At 42.8% G+C, this 18107-nt stretch overlaps 1 protein-coding gene across 1 annotated transcript in view; it reads left to right on the top strand.

The window, feature by feature from the left end:
- The window catches only part of LOC120982368 (NACHT, LRR and PYD domains-containing protein 12-like), an 80104-nt gene that overhangs the window by 21906 nt on the left and 40091 nt on the right, over nt 1-18107 (top strand). The window contains exons 4-6 of the mRNA XM_040412453.1: nt 7000-7165; nt 8022-8087; nt 14678-16376. Coding sequence (XP_040268387.1) covers nt 7000-7165; nt 8022-8087; nt 14678-16376 — 1931 coding nt within the window. The remainder of the gene's footprint in view (nt 1-6999; nt 7166-8021; nt 8088-14677; nt 16377-18107) is intronic.

Raw genomic sequence — 18107 nt, 5'->3', positions numbered from 1 at the left:
TTACTCCATGTCACCATCCTGCTGTCTACGAGAGGATGAATTACAATAGTGCTTCATGTCACAGGGGAAAATGTAGGACGGTTTCCAGTTTAGTAGAAGGTAGGAGCTGACATCTAATGGAGAACATCCCAGAAGTGTATAATCCAGTATTGGTGGAGTATTTATTCCCTCCCCTGCACATCTACAGTACATTAGGGGTCATTGCATCCTGGAAATAATCTGATTGTTACTTGTAGCTTCTGGAAGGATTATCTCCACAACGATTCCATAGATGTCTCTTTCTCTGGACACCACATTATCGAGGGGACTGATATCTGTACCGTGTGTGGAAAAGAAATTTGTATTTCTGTATCTATCTGTATTCTGTCCTGGTATTTTAAGCTGTTGTCTATATGACCCACTTACTGTACATATCATATACACCCCCTCCAGTTCTTCATACACCCCATGAGTGACACACAACCCTCTTATATAGAAGAATACTTAATGCCGGTATTGGTTAGACAGCTCGGGTCTCATCAACGCCCACCTCCTTATACCTCCCAATAAATAACAGCCAGACAACAGTTCGGATTGAATCGGCCACAGTAGCCATTTTATTAAATAACAAATAAATATCCAACATAAATAACTTAACCATAACCCGCAGAAATCTGAGCAAATGACGAGGGAGGTCCTAGAAGCCCCAATAACACAATTGCACCCCAATAAACTGGCAACTCCATTTTGCCACCAGCGGATGAATGCTAGTTTAGAGGCACCAACTGATGAATGCCTTAATCCCTCCACTCCAGTTCAACCATGAGAGTCCAGCTCCACCCGTGAGGACCCTCCCATTCTCAACGACCACCATATTCACCAACTTCGAGGACCTCCCACCGCCAACAACGTGCAGCTTGACCCACTTAAGTTTGCACGTCCCTCCACATTCTCAAAGCTGTTTCAATCCCTCCCTAAATCCCCAGGGACCACAAATCTATTCCCACCGCATTAAGATGCAACCCATCTGCTCGCCAAAATTCTCCCACATCCGCCTCCAACTCTGAATGCCCCACTGCCCCGTTCCTTGCCACAAATCTACCCACTGCCCGATTTACCTTAATCCGAGCTTTATTTATTCGCTCAACCAACCTCACACCCCTCCAAAACCTCCTCGGCACTATGTCCGACCAACACTGTGACCATTCTCGGGATTAACGCCCCCAACCGCAGTAAATCGAAATCCCGAATTTACTCCCGGAATAGCCGAGCCCCTAGATCATTGCCCCCCACATATAACACTAGAATATCTGGAGGACGATCCAACAGTACAAAGCGATGCACCTCACGCAATACCCCACCCCATAACATACCTCTGGTCCCCAGCCACTGCAACAACGCCACATCCTTCCTGAAATCCAGTTGGCGCCCATTCAGCCTCACGTCCACCCTTATCGCCCCCCCCAGAACACGAATGAATGACCCAGGATCCAAACCAATGCCACTTGCAAACCTAAGAACAGTAAAACAAGAAACATTAACCATTAATATCACCATAACTTACATTCTACCCAATCTCACATATGAGCAAAATCGAATTGATTCCCATCGACCTATTCTTTTTATTATATCCTTGCTCAAACCTAAACGCGCTGCTTCTGTCGCTGCCCCAATCCTAAATGAATGCCCCGTATAACCCTCCTCATTAACCCCCAAGACTTTCAAGCATGTCTTGAAAATGGAAAGAAATTGAAACTGCGACAGAAACGAGCCATCCTCATGCCAAAGAAGAGGCTCCGTGCCTTTCCCAATCACCTCCCCCCCATAGCCCTCCAAGCACCTAACTGGACAAAGTGAACAACCTGGGACTTCAAACTAAATCAACTGCCTACCCTTCCAGTTTTTGACTTCCTGATTAGTGATGAGCGGCAGGGGCAATTCTCGAATTTGCAATTATTTTCTTGATTTGCTAAAATCAGTAATGTAATATTCGCGTAATGCACGCTCAATACAGGCGTGGGTCACTTTTGCTAAATTTTTCAAGCTGCTAGAAGTTTCTTGAGACTGGAGAAAATGGTTGGCACGGCAGAACATTAAAATAGCTTTATATGCAGATAGAGTGCTCCAATATATTCGCGATTGCGCAAATCGGCAATTAATGATGATCATATTTTTGCGCAATACATGCAACGTCACATTTTAGCAGGTCTGACTACATATTACTGATTGGTGAACTAAGTATTGTTGTGAACTTGTGACATCACAGCACTATGTCTGTAGCATGTATGTATGAACAGCAGAACCTATCACACTATCGAACACCCTGCACTGGAACCTACAGCTACACTATATCACTATCTAACCTACACTGACTATCTGTATTATATATATATGAGCTAACTATTTAATGTAATTATACAGCCAAGCACAGAGCACAACAATAACACTGCTGTCTCTCTCAGAACTGCAAAAAACTGCAGAAAATGGCTGCTGGGGAGTTTCTGATATAGTAATGGGTAGTCAACTTTCCTATTGGTTGCTAGGGATGTGGCTAAGCTCAGACAAATACATTGCAGCCTTCTCATTGACCCACAAGCAAGAATCAGGGAGGAATCATGGGTTCAGATGAAAAAAAAAAATCTAGAATATTTGCGAATACTAATATATAGCACTATATTCTACATCTTTGCGAATTCTCAAAGTGGCAATATACTCGATTAAAATTTGCGATTCGAATATTCACGATCAACACTAATCCTGATGCGTACCACCACCCTGTTTGAATACAGGTCTACATCTTCAGACCTCAACCCCCCCAGCCCTATTTTCACTACTACTCACCAGTTCCACTACCCTAAAAGCCCCCAAAAATGCCAGTGAAAAAGCCGCCTCAAACAAACTAACCTCCCATGACTACCTACAAACTGATCCTAACCTTGAACCGATTTCCAATAATAACTTAAACGAGACCGGCCTTCTCCGATCTTCAGCCACCTTGTCCCGTTGCCAACCTTTTAACACCTGCCTAATCAAAAAAGTATTTGTATAGTCCGGAATACTATGTAAATGAAACCCGAATGCCAAACCCACCACACACTTGTCTAACTGCGATACTGACCACCCCTCCTCCCTGAGATGCCCTAAAAGTAGCAATAAAGTCATTTGCCTATTATACCCACACGCCTAATTGCAGACACCACCGTTCCCAAGTCTCACCGTGTCAACTACAATCCCCAAAAAACACGTAGGTCCTACTGCCTTTTCCACTGCCAAAGGTACCCCAAACTCGTGAAAAACTGACTGCACGGTATGTAACAACAATGAACAAACCCTTGAATCTGCCAGCCCAAGGCACAAAAAAATCGTCCAAGTAATGAATAATGGACGAGCAACCCAAGAGGTCCACCACTACCCATTCAAGGAACAAACTAAAAATCTCAAAATAGATGCAAGACAATGAGCACCCCATAGGTAAACATCTGTCCACAAAATACCCCCAATCCCAAAAACAACAACACCCCTGGGCCAAGCTTCTTTACCAAGCCACAGTCGCATTAAATGACGTATACACCACTGACAATACTTCAGGATCGATACCATCATTGACCGACGCTCCTTTTGGGAAGGAAAGATGGTGAATGAGCCGAAATTCATTCGGCTCTTTCTTGGACACTACTCCTAGAGGGGAAACTCTTAAATTAGCCAAAGGCAGCTCTTGAAACGGCCCCGCCATCCTCCTCAATGTAACTTCCTTAGACAATTTTTTAGAAACTACTTCAGGGTGCTCTAACGTCGACCTCAAATTCTTATGCACTATGGCACCTGAGGACGGCACTCTTTTCTAACAACGCCGCTGCCTCCCGGTTTGGGTACCTATTTAGAAACCGCCCCATCCTTTTCACCTGCACCTGTGTCTGACCCTTTTCCAGCGTTGTTCCACCCTTTTTGTCTTCCCCCTTTGAAGCACCTATTGGCTCCATGGGAACCGCCGTATGTGGTACACTCGTGCTTAAATTTGCACTTCGCCCCAAAATTTACAGTTTCCTTCATTAAATAGGAAACACAACCCTTTTGCTGATGCTGTCACAAAACTACCCTGTCCCGACCCTCCGGCCTCCCCCGAAAGGGCTGCCCAGATCCCACTGGCGACGTCACCTTTAACCAAAGCCCAATATCCTTGTGATCCCAACGAATATTGGGCCGCACTGCCTTTCTCCGTCTGAATTGCTAGTCATAACTGAGCCCACCCATACCGCCATACACCCAATACGGCTCCCCTATCGCGTCCGGATAACAAAATAACGCAGAGCAACATTCCAGCGTTTTTTCTCCAATTATACTTGCTAAAAATCGCAAATGCCTGTAGACAATTTGAAAAAGAGTGTGGAATCAATCGATACCGGCACCTTTCCTCCTCCTCCTCCTTTTTTCCATCATCTTTTTTCCCCCTGTCCAAATAAAATCTCTCCAGAGGAAGTAGGGAAAAAATTTCCACATATTCCCTTTCCAAATTCGCTCCCTAACCTCTTGCTTCAAATGTGTCCCCAACGGCCCCTTAAAACACACATATACTTCACCCTTTGCTCCATCATCCACCCGTGGCCTATCCTCATCACCCCCAGCCTGAGTCTGTACAGACACCAATGCCCCTGACCTATTACCTTGCCCCCTGACCAACACTCCGCTCACAGGACCTGCTCCCGAAGCCGGCAGTGTAGACCCCACCAGTCAACCACCCTACCAGACCCCCCAATAAATGCCTGAGACCCCCTCCCAGCTCCCCTGGACAAACCCCCCCAGATGCCATAGCTAAAGAAAAAGAGATAGCAGAGGCCCCCATGACATCTCACCATGCTGCACGGGCACTGTGAAACCCGCCGCCGCAGGTCCTTGTCCTCAACGTTCCTGGATCCTGTCGCCACGTTGTCCCTGTAGTCAATCAATCTTCTCTGCTGGAAGCCGTCCGTCTGCGTTCCACCATGGCACCTCCCATGTTGGGGGCGTGTCCTTCTTCCTGAAATCCCTCTGCATTGTTGGGCCTGTGCAGCTCACCTGCTGCCTCCTGCACAGCCCGTGATGACGGTATTCTATTCCTTCACCCAGTGGACCTCCCAGGTGGGGGAAACATGGGAAGGTCCATAGACCCTGGTCCGGATCCCGACGCACATGCAGCAGAGAGCAGGGGGGAGGAGTCCCCGCTCTGCTCTGGGTCCCGCCGCTGATCAGGATTCGTCCTACGGCGGGAGCGCGTCCCTACAAGATGCTGCGTAGCTCCCTGCCATTGAGGGTCACCGGAGGGGCTCCTCAATCGGCGCTGGACCCTGGGGGTGATATCAGGGCTTAAGTGCGCCGGCGGCCGAACCCGCTGTGGCCATCTAGCCCTCTCATTCTGGGCAGCCACTCCGCTAGTGGCCCCCTGCAGCAGGCCCTGGACGTGTTCCCTCAGCCATCCTGAACTGGGCCAGAAGCTCCTCCACAGACATGGCAGGTGAGCTGATAGTTTTCCTAATTACTCAAAATGTCACCTCGTTCTCTACAACTCTCCCCTTATAAAGCCCTCCTTACCACTCCCCTGTTGCCCTAGTAACCTGCTCCCCCCAGGCTGCCTCTGGCCAATTAACCCTTTAATTACCGCCCCTCACTTAACCAAACCAGCGTCATGCTGGCCTCCCCTTAGCTCTCGCCCCAGTCCGGCCCCACTTTATGGAGGTGACAAAGCGAACATACTACAAGATACAACCAGAACAAATAACTTAGAGGACACCACCACACACAACTGCCTCCATTTCTGCCACATTCCCTTTGTTTTTTAAGCAAAAACTATTTTTATTTGCATCTTATTATCATTAGTGTTCAGCGAATCGAAGTGTCGGAAGTGGACTTCGATCTGAATTTCAGGGGAAATTCGCTTAGCTGCGAAGCGGAATTTCCTTGTGCTTCGTGGTAACGAATACATTTTACCTGTAATGGGGTAAAAAACAAAAATAAATCATACTTACCTCATCCGTTTGAGCATGAAGAGCCTGCTGCCACTGTCTTGATTCAAGATCTCGTGCGCTGTGATGTATGATGTCACCACGTCGGCCAACGTGATGACGTCATCATGCGCCACGCGAGATTTCACCTGCTAGAGCCTCTTCACGTGCAAATGGATGAGGTAAGTATGATTTGATTTAACATTGATCTCAGATGCCACGATCTGCGATGAGCGCAGCATCTGAGAGGTTCAATGATGTGGGAGGAGCGGCGCAATTGCCGTTCCCTGTCATTGCACCCGCTATTTACAAAGAAATGCGCTTTGTAAGACAATTTGTTTAGTAAAATTCGGCAAAGCAGCCGAATCAAATTTTTGAGAACTTGGCTCATCTCCATCTGTGTCCATTTTATGTCGTCATAAGACTGAGAGTCGGAGAACCATATTCTCCTGTAACAGTAGGTTTTCCCTTTGCGTTCTGTATATTTATAAAAATTACTCTTATACATGATAGGAAAATATTCCCAAAAATATAAAAATCTGATCTCCTCTCCAAATGTAGTGTATGTGATATTTAGAGCTAGGAATACCAGAAGGATCAACAGGATTTTTTGCAAAAAAAAAATAAAAATGATGAGATTTATTTTCAGTCTATATAAAAGTTCACTACCGTAATTACAGGAAGAATAAAGTAAAATTCATCAGTATATTGTCCATGTAAATGTGAATGGTGGAATCATGTTGGAGGTCAGAGACCCCTTCTCAGGCTCTAAGTGCCACCACCTTGTTGTCTTGTCAGTGCTTTTACAGCAGCAACCCCCAACAGATACCCCTCCTATATTATATATATAGGCGTGTATTACACATGTATGTGCTTCTGCCTCTTCATGTATAGAAATCTTCAAATATAGACCCTAGCATACCCATACAGAACTTCCACCTTCATGTGTTAATGTAATGTAATGAATCCTTTACATTACCGTATATACCATTTACATGAATACTGTATCAGATATTAATTAACAGTGATCTTTCTTGTGCTCTAGAAATACCAGAGTCTAGAAGATGATAGAAGAACATTGGCGCGGACATTAATACAGGACATATTTCTCAGAGGAAAAGAGGCAGTGATAGGATTGTGGGTCAGTCTGTATGCATTACGTCATGGTTCCCCTGGCCTGGACGCTGTACTGGATGAACTCCGTCATACAGGTAACATTGTGTATGAGACGTGTCAACCAGGAAATAGGGGTCTTCATAACTTACATTGTCCACAATAGTAAAGATCTCCTGCTGGATCGGTCATTTACAGCAGTGTCTGCACATAGAGGCTTCTGCTAGCAACTAAAGAATGGATTCACATTGTAGATCTTACATTCTTCTCAGAGGTGGTCAGATGATTCCCATTTACAGGCTGGAGAGAAACATCAAATAAATCTGAGGAGTTTTCTGACCAAAGCACCAGTTTTTATTAGATAAATCAGTTATGTAGCTATAGGGGTGACAGCACCAACTGTCACTGGACCCCAATTCCTGGGCAGCCTACAGTCTTTTCTGTGAGAGCAAACAATGGCCCATGCAAGGTCCATACCATAACCCAATTGAAATACTGTGGCAGGACCTTAAGAGAGGTGTGCATAAACAAAAGACCACAAACCTCAATGAACTGAAGCAACGCAAAGAAAAGTTGGTCAAATTTCCTCCAGAACAATGTGAGAGACTGATCGTAATACAGAAAACCATTCAGGTTATTGCTGCTAAAGTTGGTTCTACAAGGTATTGATTCATGGGGTGCACTTAGTTTTTGTTACGGCTGTATATAAATTATAGAAAGAATAAGTGCAGGTTAGGTTTCAGGGCCCCCTCATACAGTGATCACCACATACAGTGACTGTCACAGTGCCCTCATAGTGACCACCTCAATACCCCTAAATAAAGTGACCACCCCAAATGTCACCATTTACATTTAGAACCATTCCACCTTGTCTGGCCTCTATTATCTCAAAATAACTATACATTATATTATATGTGATATAGCACTGATTATATTAATAAAATGTCTTATTAGGTGACACTCTGGTAGAGCAAATCCTACTGGATGAACATGGACACCAACTTTCCCCACAACTTGAAGGTAAGTGAATCAATTCTAAACTATCAATTTAATTTAGAATTTTCCAAAAATTTTGCTTCAAAACGAAGTCGAAGTTAGGGCAATTTGATTCAGGCAAATTGCGCAAATTAGCATCTGCCATTTTACATATCAAATTCAATACAGTAGTTATGGAAGGGGTGGTAAGGATGGACAAAAACATGACCCTGGATGGGGCCCTAGTCAGCGGACTTGCCCATAAAGCCTTGCAGTCAGCCTCACAGCCAATCAAGATGGACAATATAGACATGTATTAGACACTATGTAGGGTCTCATGCAAAGACATCATTCTGAGCTTAGCCACTTGGCCCAATCCCATCCCACCTCATCCCCAACCTCACCACAATATTTATCCTAGCCATAACCCATCTATTCAGCCTATGACTGACTAACCACTTGTGTCTCCTCCTCCATTATTAAACATGCTACCATCACACCCATCCTTAAAAAGCCTTCCGTTGACCTTTCCTCTGTGTCTAGCTATCACACCATGTCACTATTCCTCATTAGTGATGAGCGGCATAGGCAATATTAGTTTTTGTGATATTTCACAAATTTTTCGCATAATATTCGCGATAAATTTGAAAATTCTAAAATTTGTGATCTTGTCATTATTTTCGCAATTGCGCAAATCGGCACTATTGATGCACATATTTTTTGTGCAATACATGCAACTTCACATTTTATTAGGTCTGAATAGATATTACTGATTGGAGCACTAAGTATTGTTGTGACATCACAGCACTATGTCTGTAACATGTATATATGTACAGCAGAGAAACAGTAATTCCTATCACACTACCTAACACCATGCACTAGAACCGATCAGCTACACTATATCACAATCTAACCTACACTGACTATCTCTCATTAACTACGTATTTGTATTATATATATATATATATATATATATATATATATATATATATATATGCTAACTATCTAATGTAATTGGATAAGGAATAGGATCCAGATGAAAGCACAGAGTACAGCAATGTCACTGCTCTCTGTCTCAGAACTGCAAAAAAACGGCAGAAAATGGCTGCTGGGGAGTTTCTTATATATTCAGGGGTAGGCAACTTTCCTATTGGTTGCTAGGGATGTTGCTAAGCTCTGACAAAGATATTGCAGCCTTCTCATTGGCCCACAAGCAAGAGGGGAGGTTACTGATGAAAAAAATTCTAGAATATTCGCGATTACGAATATGTAGCACTATATTCTACATCTTCGCAAATTCTCGAAGTGCCGATATTCGCGATAAAAATTTGCGATTAGAATTTTTGCGATCAACACTATTCCCTATATGCCTCAAAGCTACTTAACAACATGTCCACCTTGAATTGTCCTCTCACCTCTCTTCCTACTCCCTCTTTGATCTGGCTACAATCTGAAACCTCCCTTTCCAAAGTCACCAACGACCTGCTAACTGCCAAAAGCCAAACAACATTACTCTGTACTAGAGAATCTAGTACAAAACACTAACTATGACACACAAGGTCGTTCAAAACCTTTCTCATCCATACATCTGTGATCTGATCTCCCAAAACCTTCTCACACGCAATATCTGTTCCTCACAAGACCTCATTAGCTACTCTTCCCACATTCCCCTCCAAGCTTTCTCCTGTGCATCCCCCACACTTTGGAACTCTGTAACCCAACATATCAGACTCTCACCTACTGTAGAAACCTTCAAAAGAAACCTGAAAACCCACCTCTTCAGATAGGCCTACAACTTACAGTAACCCTGTTGCCACTTTACTGCCATGACCAGCTTCACCCTCACCTACTGTATCCTTCTCCCATGCCTTGTGGATTGTAAGCTCTTGCAGGCAGGGTCTTCTTTCCTTCTGTACCAGTTTGTAACTTATCTTGTTCATGTTATTGTACTTGTTTTGCTTTTATGTACGTACATTCCATTTCATATGTACAGCGCTATGGAATAAATGGCGCTACAATAATAAATAATAATAAATGCCAAATTGTGCCCAGTTCCCTTCGTGCCCTCACCACACACAGTAGTAATGCCCCCTTAGTTCCTCTCTTAAAGTAGAGCTGTCCCCTCAGTATAGTGTTGCCCCTGTAGTTTAAATAAACTAATAAGGTTTTGCACTCACTCGGCTATTTTCGGAACTTCCAAAGAGGACGCCAAAGAGGCCTTGGAGGAGAAAGTTAGTAGGCTGTCTGCTAAACTACATGATATGGAGGACTTACATTGTCTTAATAATTAGTATTGAGTGAATTAAAGTGAAACGAATTGATCCGAATTTCAGGAAAAATTAGATTCACTACGAATCCGAATTTCCTCGCGCTTCGTGGTATTGAATTATTTTTGTTAGTTTTTTTTATAAAATGGTGGCTACACATGTTACAAAGTAAATGTAAGAAGCCCGGGAATGCTATATGACCCATAATTCCATGCAGCCAGCAAATCAGCAGATCCCCTATGATGTCACAGCCCTATAAAAGCCTCAGCCCGCCCGGTCTCTGCCATTTTACTGTGAGCTGAGCATACTGTAGGGACAAAAATGCCAAGCACTAAGGACAGTGGTTAACAAAGCAATTAATTGTAAAATATTGGATAGGGAGAGTGCAGGGACAGTGCGGGAACAGTGTAGGGAGATCGTAGGGAGAATTTTTATACACTGTAGGGAAAGCATAGAGAGATCATAGGGAGGCTATAGGGACAGTGCAGGCTCAGTGTAATCACCCTGTGCATCTTGGTCAACTACTGAGCCATTCATACTTAATCTGTTCTGTTATACAAAGACTTAGGGCTCTTTCACATAAGCGTGGAATCCGCTGCTTCAAAAGGGAGCTAAGCCGCGCTCTTGACAGCAGCGACACGAAGCATTAACATGATTGATAATGCTCCGTGTCTCTCTGTGACCTTTTTACTACAAAATCACAGTGACAAGTTTATCTCACTATGATTTTATAGTAAAAAGGTCACATAGTGAGATAAACTTGTCACTGTGATTTTGTAGTAAAAAGGTCACAGAGAGGCACGGAGCATTATCAATCATGTTAATGCTCCGTGGCTCTCTTTCACGCAGCAGATTCCACTTGTGTGAAAGAGCAATTACTGTGCATCAGACTCATTGTCAACAGGCCGTCTAATATATACAGTAGGTGCATTTTTCTAATTCCTCTGCTGCACCATTCATACTTAATCTATTCCATTATACATAGTCTTACTGTGCATCAGACTCATTGTCAACAGGTAATCTAATATATAGGCGCATTTATCTAGTTCATCTGCTGCTCCATTAATAATTAATCTGTGATTTTAGACATAGACTTACTGTGCATTAGACTAATTTTCAACAGTTGGTCTAATATTTAATGTGTGTTTTTCTAGTTCATCTGCTGCACCATTTAGATTAAATCTGTTATACATAGACCTACTGTGCATCAGACTCATTGTCAACAGGCAGTCTAATATATAGGAGTGCTTCTCTAGTTCATCTAGCAGTGGCAAAAATGTTGCTGTAGCCAGCACAAGTAGCCGCATAAGAAGTGGTGGTAGCAGTAGAAACTGCAGCAACAGGCCAAAGCTGCACTGTCATCCAGCGGTTGTGTTTTGACCAACAGTACAGCTGTATTGGAATGGCTGAGTAACTCTTCAACATCATCTCACTTGACAACAGATACACACAGCCAGGTAGTGTCGGACTTGACTGTCTAGAGCCCACCAGAAAAAAGTATTTTGGGGATTCACCTGTACCCCTGTGGGCCAGTCAGAGCCTGGTCTTGCCTCTGTACCTATAAGTCATCTTAGCCAAATGCGCGTGTCTATAATAATAAACTGGATAGTTAATTTTAGACCCAATTTTTTATTAACTTAGGCTAGTTGAGGTTCTGTACACTACCTATCTTTATGTAGTGCAGTCAGTCGACTGTCTTACGTGCCACTTGTGCAGGGATGGTAGACAAGGGGCCCACCTTGCTCAGGGGCCCACTAAGCGATTCACCTGTACTCCTGTGGGCCAGTCCGATCATGAATGGCGCAGCAGATAGACTAGAAAAACTCACCTTTATATTGCACCACCTGTTGAGACTGAGTCTGATGCATAGTAAGTCTATGTATAACAGAACAGATTAAGTATGAATGGCGCAGCAGGTGAACTACAAAAATGTGCCCATATATTAGAACGCTTGTTGACAATAAGTCTGATGCACAGTAAGTCTATGTATTACAGAACAGATTAGATATGAATGGCGCAGAAGTTGAACAAGATGCACAGGGTGATTACGCTGAGCCTGCACTGTCTCTGCAGTCTCCCTATGCTCTCCATATAGTGTATAAAAATTCTCCCTACAATGTCCCTATATAATATTCTACAATTAAAAGCTTTGTTAACCACTGTCTCTAGCGCTTGGCACATCTGTCCTCATGCTCAGCTCACAGTAAGGCTACTTTCACACTAGCGTTCGGGGCTCCGCTTGTGAGTTCCGTTTGGCACCGTTTGTCCTCCGCTCCGCTCAGCAGGCGGACCCCTGAACGCAGCTTGCAGCGTTCGGGTGTCCGCCTGGCCGTGCGGAGGCAAACGGATCCGTCCAGACTTACAATGTAAGTCAATGGGGACGGATCCGTTTGAAGTTGACACAGTATGGCTCAATTTTCAAACGGATCCGTCCCCCATTGACTTTCAATGTAAAGTCAAAACGGATCCGTTTGCATTATCATGAACAAAAAAAAAAAAAAATTTTTTTTTTTTTTTTTTGTTCATGGAAATGCAAACGGATCCGTTCTGAACGGATCTAAGCGTTTGCATTATAGGTGCGGATCCGTCTGTGCAGATACCAGACGGATCCGCACCTAACGCAGGTGTGAAAGTAGCCTAAAATGGCCGAGACCAGGCGTGATGACACCACAGGGGATGGCTATCTGCTGATTAGCTGGCTGCACAGCATTATGGGACATATAACGTTCCTGGGCTTCTTACTTTCACTTTGTAACACGTGTAGCCGCCATTTCAGGAGGAAAATTATTTTTTTACCATGAAGCGTGAGGAAATTTGGATTTGTGACAAATCAAGATTTTCATGAAAATCGGATCAATGTCAATTTGTCTTTTACTTTGATTCGCTCAACACTAGTCATTTGTAATGCTTCCATGCCACATGCTATGTACTTTGTTGTTTTGTTTATTGGTTTTCTGTTTGATTTGTGTGACTCAAAACTATAATAAAAAGAAAATGTTAAAAAAAAAGGTCAATTGAAAGCACTCCATACAAGCATGGTGCTCTCTGCTTTTGCTATCAGGCCCCAATTTGGAGATAAGAATGGGTCCCTGAGGTGGGATCTGCACCTATCTGACATAGGTGGCATGTCCTAGTGATATAACATCGCACAACCCTTTTAAAAAGTAATTGTACTTTCACACCATTTCATTTAATAGAGAATGGTGTAACTCCGAAAGTTTCTAAATCATTTCATTTAAACAATATTCCTGATAAAAGCTGTAAAGTCAGGGTCATTAGAGGTCTCACATCCACCTACGTTGCAATGCACTGCCTATTGTTAGACAAGATCCATCCCAGGTAACAGAGACTCAGAAGATGGCTGAAAGGAAGTGCTGGGGTGTCAGAGCTAGCTTAAAATATAAATTGCTCTACGCTACTTCTGACCCTCACAGGTGACTCTTGTGTGTCTGTACGCGTGATTTATGCTTCCTTATCTGTTTTGTGAGCTCTGTAGCTGAAAACAAACATAGTGTCACGGCAGTACAGTGCTGGCAGAAGAGAGATGCCCCTGCCTCTGAGTGAAATGCATCTAGCTGTGCGGATGAAACAAGGAATAATCTGGCTGAAAAAACATAAGGGAAGACCAGACATAACTATTCTAGTACTGTTATGATTGTACAAAGAAGCACAGCCATTATGCAAACTTTTGTTTTTTAAAACTCAGGTAAATTTTAAGGCTTTAATAGGCATTAAACTGTATACAAGTTGTTTCCAAGAGACAGATTGCTGTAATATGTGCTGCAGAAGCCATAAACTGAATAGAACCTGCTTTATAGAAGAGTCCAACCAAGGCCTTCTTTCTATCTAACTGTGGGAAAGAGGCCTAAGCATTGGACTGACAAAGGAGGGGGGCAAAAGTTCCCTGTCAATTTACTTGTATGGGGCCCATATATTTCATATGGCAGTCCTAATTTTATACACTGTTTATGACACTTCCTATAAGGGGTGTGGATTAGTGTATAGGGTGTGGCTTCAATGGAAAAGGGGAACGGCTTAGGAAAGCCATAGTGCAGCAAAAAATGCCCCCAAAATTTGGCATATTATTTGAGGTAAGCTAAGCCAACAAATAGGTAGCGTAAAGTTACAATCCAGATTTATAGTCCAGCATCAGTCACTGTGAAAAATCTGGTGCAGTGTCAAATTGCCTAGTCTTAGTTCACGCTGTCTTACTTTCAGCCAGTATTAGTAAATCTGCAATGTGTCTAGAAATGTAGTATGTCCTAGAGGAGCTTGAAAAAACAGCAGTGTGCAAATATCTGCTATTTCTTCATCAAGATATCTTGTTTTTGCTTTTTATCTTCACCTGTATTTTACTATTTTCTATAGAATTTCAGAAGCAACACAAGAAACATTTACATGAGAAAACTGAGAAACTTATAGAGAACAAACCTCCAAGATGTGACCAACAAGAAGGAATGTTTCCATTCTCTACACGTTATGTCAACCTCATCATTGTCTCCAGTGATCACTTCAGAGAACGCTCTGAGAATGAGCTCATAGAGACCGGGGCAAAACATGAGGAATACTTAAAGAAAAAACACAATGAATTACAACGCATCTATCCGAACAAACTGTTCCGCTGGTGCCACCAATCCAGACTTGTGCCACACGTGGTGATGGTGAGCGGAGTGCCCGGTGTAGGGAAGACCACCCTGATGCAGAAGGTTGTCTATGACTGGGTGAAGGGGTGTCTCTATCAAAGATTCTCTTTTGTCTTTTTCTTCAAATTTCGAGAACTCAACAGACTGGATAAAGTTAGTCTGGAGAACATGATCCTTCATCAGTACCCATATCTGTTGGAGCAGATTGAGAACATCTTACAGGATCCAAAAAAACTTCTCTTTATATTTGATGGTTTAGATGAAAGCATTCATGACATGTATTTCACATCATATAACTTGTGCACTAATCCTAAACAGCCCGAACCTTGTGGTCAAATTGTCGTTAGTTTGGTGAGAAAGTCTCTTCTTAATGGTTGTTCTGTCCTAATGACTAGTCGCCCAACCAGACTGGCATCAATTGATTGTAGAGATTTCCATAGAATAGCAGAAATCACTGGGTTTTTACCAGAAGAGCGGCAGATGTATTTTGAAAATTTTTTCCCCGACCATGAACTGGCAGAAAAGGCCTTTAATTATGTGAAGCAGAATGACACCCTGTACACATTCTGTTACCTCCCGTCCTACTGCTGGATCATCTGTACAGTATTATCCAAGAGCTTCCAGCCAACAAGTAGTGATCAGTCGGTGTCATTATTACCCAAAACCGTCACCCAGCTCTTTGCAATATTTGTCGCCAACATCCTATCCAATCACAGCCTGCACAAAAGTGATGCTCAGAAGATCCTGCAGTCCATTGGATGGATGGCAGAACATGGAGTCATGAATCACAGCCTCATCTTCGATGAGCGAGATCTGGATTGTTTCCATGTTGACAAAAAGTCAAAGCTCTTATCAAGTTTTCTGATGGAATCGGAGGAACCTGTGTCCTATTCTTTCTTACATCTAACTGTTCAGGAATTCTTCTCTGCCTTGGTGCATTATGCTGATTATTCTCCTAAAAAGTTACAGAAATCGTTAAGTAAAGCCAAATCCTATCCTGATGGACGTGGTGAAATATTCCTCCGTTTCCTGTGTGGTCTATCGGACGGCTCCACCAGGTCAATACTAACTGGATACCTTGATAAACAAACTACTCAGACATCTATAGATGTCATAACTTGGCTGAAAAACTTCATTCTGAAAGAACAGAGTCTGGAGGAAAGTAATTACAACAAGCAACGTATTCTCAGTACTTTCTTCTATCTGTATGAAACCCGGAATAAGACTCTAGTGCTGGAATCATTGAAACCACACAGAAGTCTTGACTTTTCTGATGTTCGTATATCGGCTCTAGACTGCACAGTGTTAGCATTTATTCTGGACACCTGCACAAATATAGAAGAACTCGATCTAAATAACTGCTCCTTAGACATTGAAGGATTAGAAAGACTTACTCCAGCGTTACATGACCTGCAGAATCTGAGGTAAAATACTAATGACATTTTATGTTTCTGTGATATTCAGGATTTGACAGACTTATTGCATGTATATTTTATGTCTGTGAGTATGGATCCTATTATGAAGTCGATAGGGCCAGATTCCTGTGAATGTATGTCTGTGAGGGGAGAAGATTAAGAATCTTGTATATGTTCGGTAGATGCAGATCTACAATATTTCATATGTACAGATTAAATTTTTGCTAAAGGGGTTTTCTGATTGTTTAATATAGATGATCTATCCTTTTTTTAACTATAAAGCTTTATTGGGTCTTAAAGAGTGCATTAATACAGCAATAATAGCAACGAGTGACCTAGAGTTTTTTTGTTGTGCTGTACATGTACAGCGCAGGTCTGGAAGGAGTTAAATGCTCAAAAAACATATACGGTATATTTATATATATATATATATATATATATATATATATATATAAGCAACGGAAGTTCAGGGCAGCACACCTGGTGGTAAATAATTGGGTGCCAGCGATGAAAACACCTTACCAAGGTGTATAATACGGAAGAAATGAAGACACCGCAGCACATCCGTTAATGAAAAAGAAAGTGTGAATAAAGGTTCAAGTATGTGAACCCTTTGGAATGATATGGATTTCTGCACAAATTGGTCATAAAATGTGATCTGATCTTTATCTAAGTCACAACAATAGACAATCACAGTCTGCTTAAACTAATAACACACAAATAATTAAATGCTACCATGTTTTTATTGAACACACCATGTAAACATTCACAGTGCAGGTGGAAAAAGTATGTGAACCCTTGGATTTAATAACTGGTTGAACCTCCTTTGGCAGCAATAACTTCAACCAAACGTTTCCTGTAGTTGCAGATCAGACGTGCACAACGGTCAGGAGTAATTCTTGACCATTCCTCTTTACAGAACAGTTTCAGTTCAGCAATATTCTTGGGATGTCTGGTGTGAATCGCTTTCTTGAGGTCATGCCACAGCATCTCAATCGGGTTGAGGTCAGGACTCTGTCTGGGCCACTCCAGAAGGCGTATTTTCTTCTGTTTAAGCCATTCTGTTGTTGATTTACTTCTATGCTTTGGGTCGTTGTCCTGTTGCAACACCCGTCTTCTGTTGAGCTTCAGCTGGTGGACAGATGGCCTTAAGTTCTCCTGCAAAATGTCTTGATTCATTTGAGAATTAATTTTTCCTTCGATGATAGCAATCCGTCCAGGCCCTGATGCAGCAAAGCAGCCCCAAACCATGATGCCCCACTACCATACTTCACAGTTGGGATGAGGTTTTGATGTTGGTGTGCTGTGCCTCTTTTTCTCCACACATAGTGTTGTGTTTCTTCCAAACAACTCCACTTTGGTTTCATCTCTCCACAGAATATTTTGCCAGTACTGTTGTGGAACATCCAGGTGCTCTTGTGCAAACTGTAAACGTGCAGTAATGTTTTTTTTGGACAGCAGTGGCTTCCTCTGTGGTATCCTCCCATGAAATTCATTCTTGTTTAGTGTTTTACGTATCGTAGATTCGCTAACAGGGATGTTAGCATATGCCAGAGACTTTTGTAAGTCTTTAGCTGACACTCTAGGATTCTTCTTCACCTCATTGAGCAGTCTGCGCTGTGCTCTTGCTGTCATCTTTACAGGATGGCCACTCCTAGGGAAAGTAGCAGCAGTGCTGAACTGTCTCCATTTATAGACAATTTGTCTTACCGTGGACTGATGAACAGCAAGGCTTTTGGA

The sequence above is a fragment of the Bufo bufo genome, chromosome 11 (genome assembly GCF_905171765.1).
Source record: "Bufo bufo chromosome 11, aBufBuf1.1, whole genome shotgun sequence".
NCBI classification, from domain to species: domain Eukaryota; kingdom Metazoa; phylum Chordata; class Amphibia; order Anura; family Bufonidae; genus Bufo; species Bufo bufo.
This window is presented reverse-complemented; position numbering and strand designations above follow the sequence as displayed.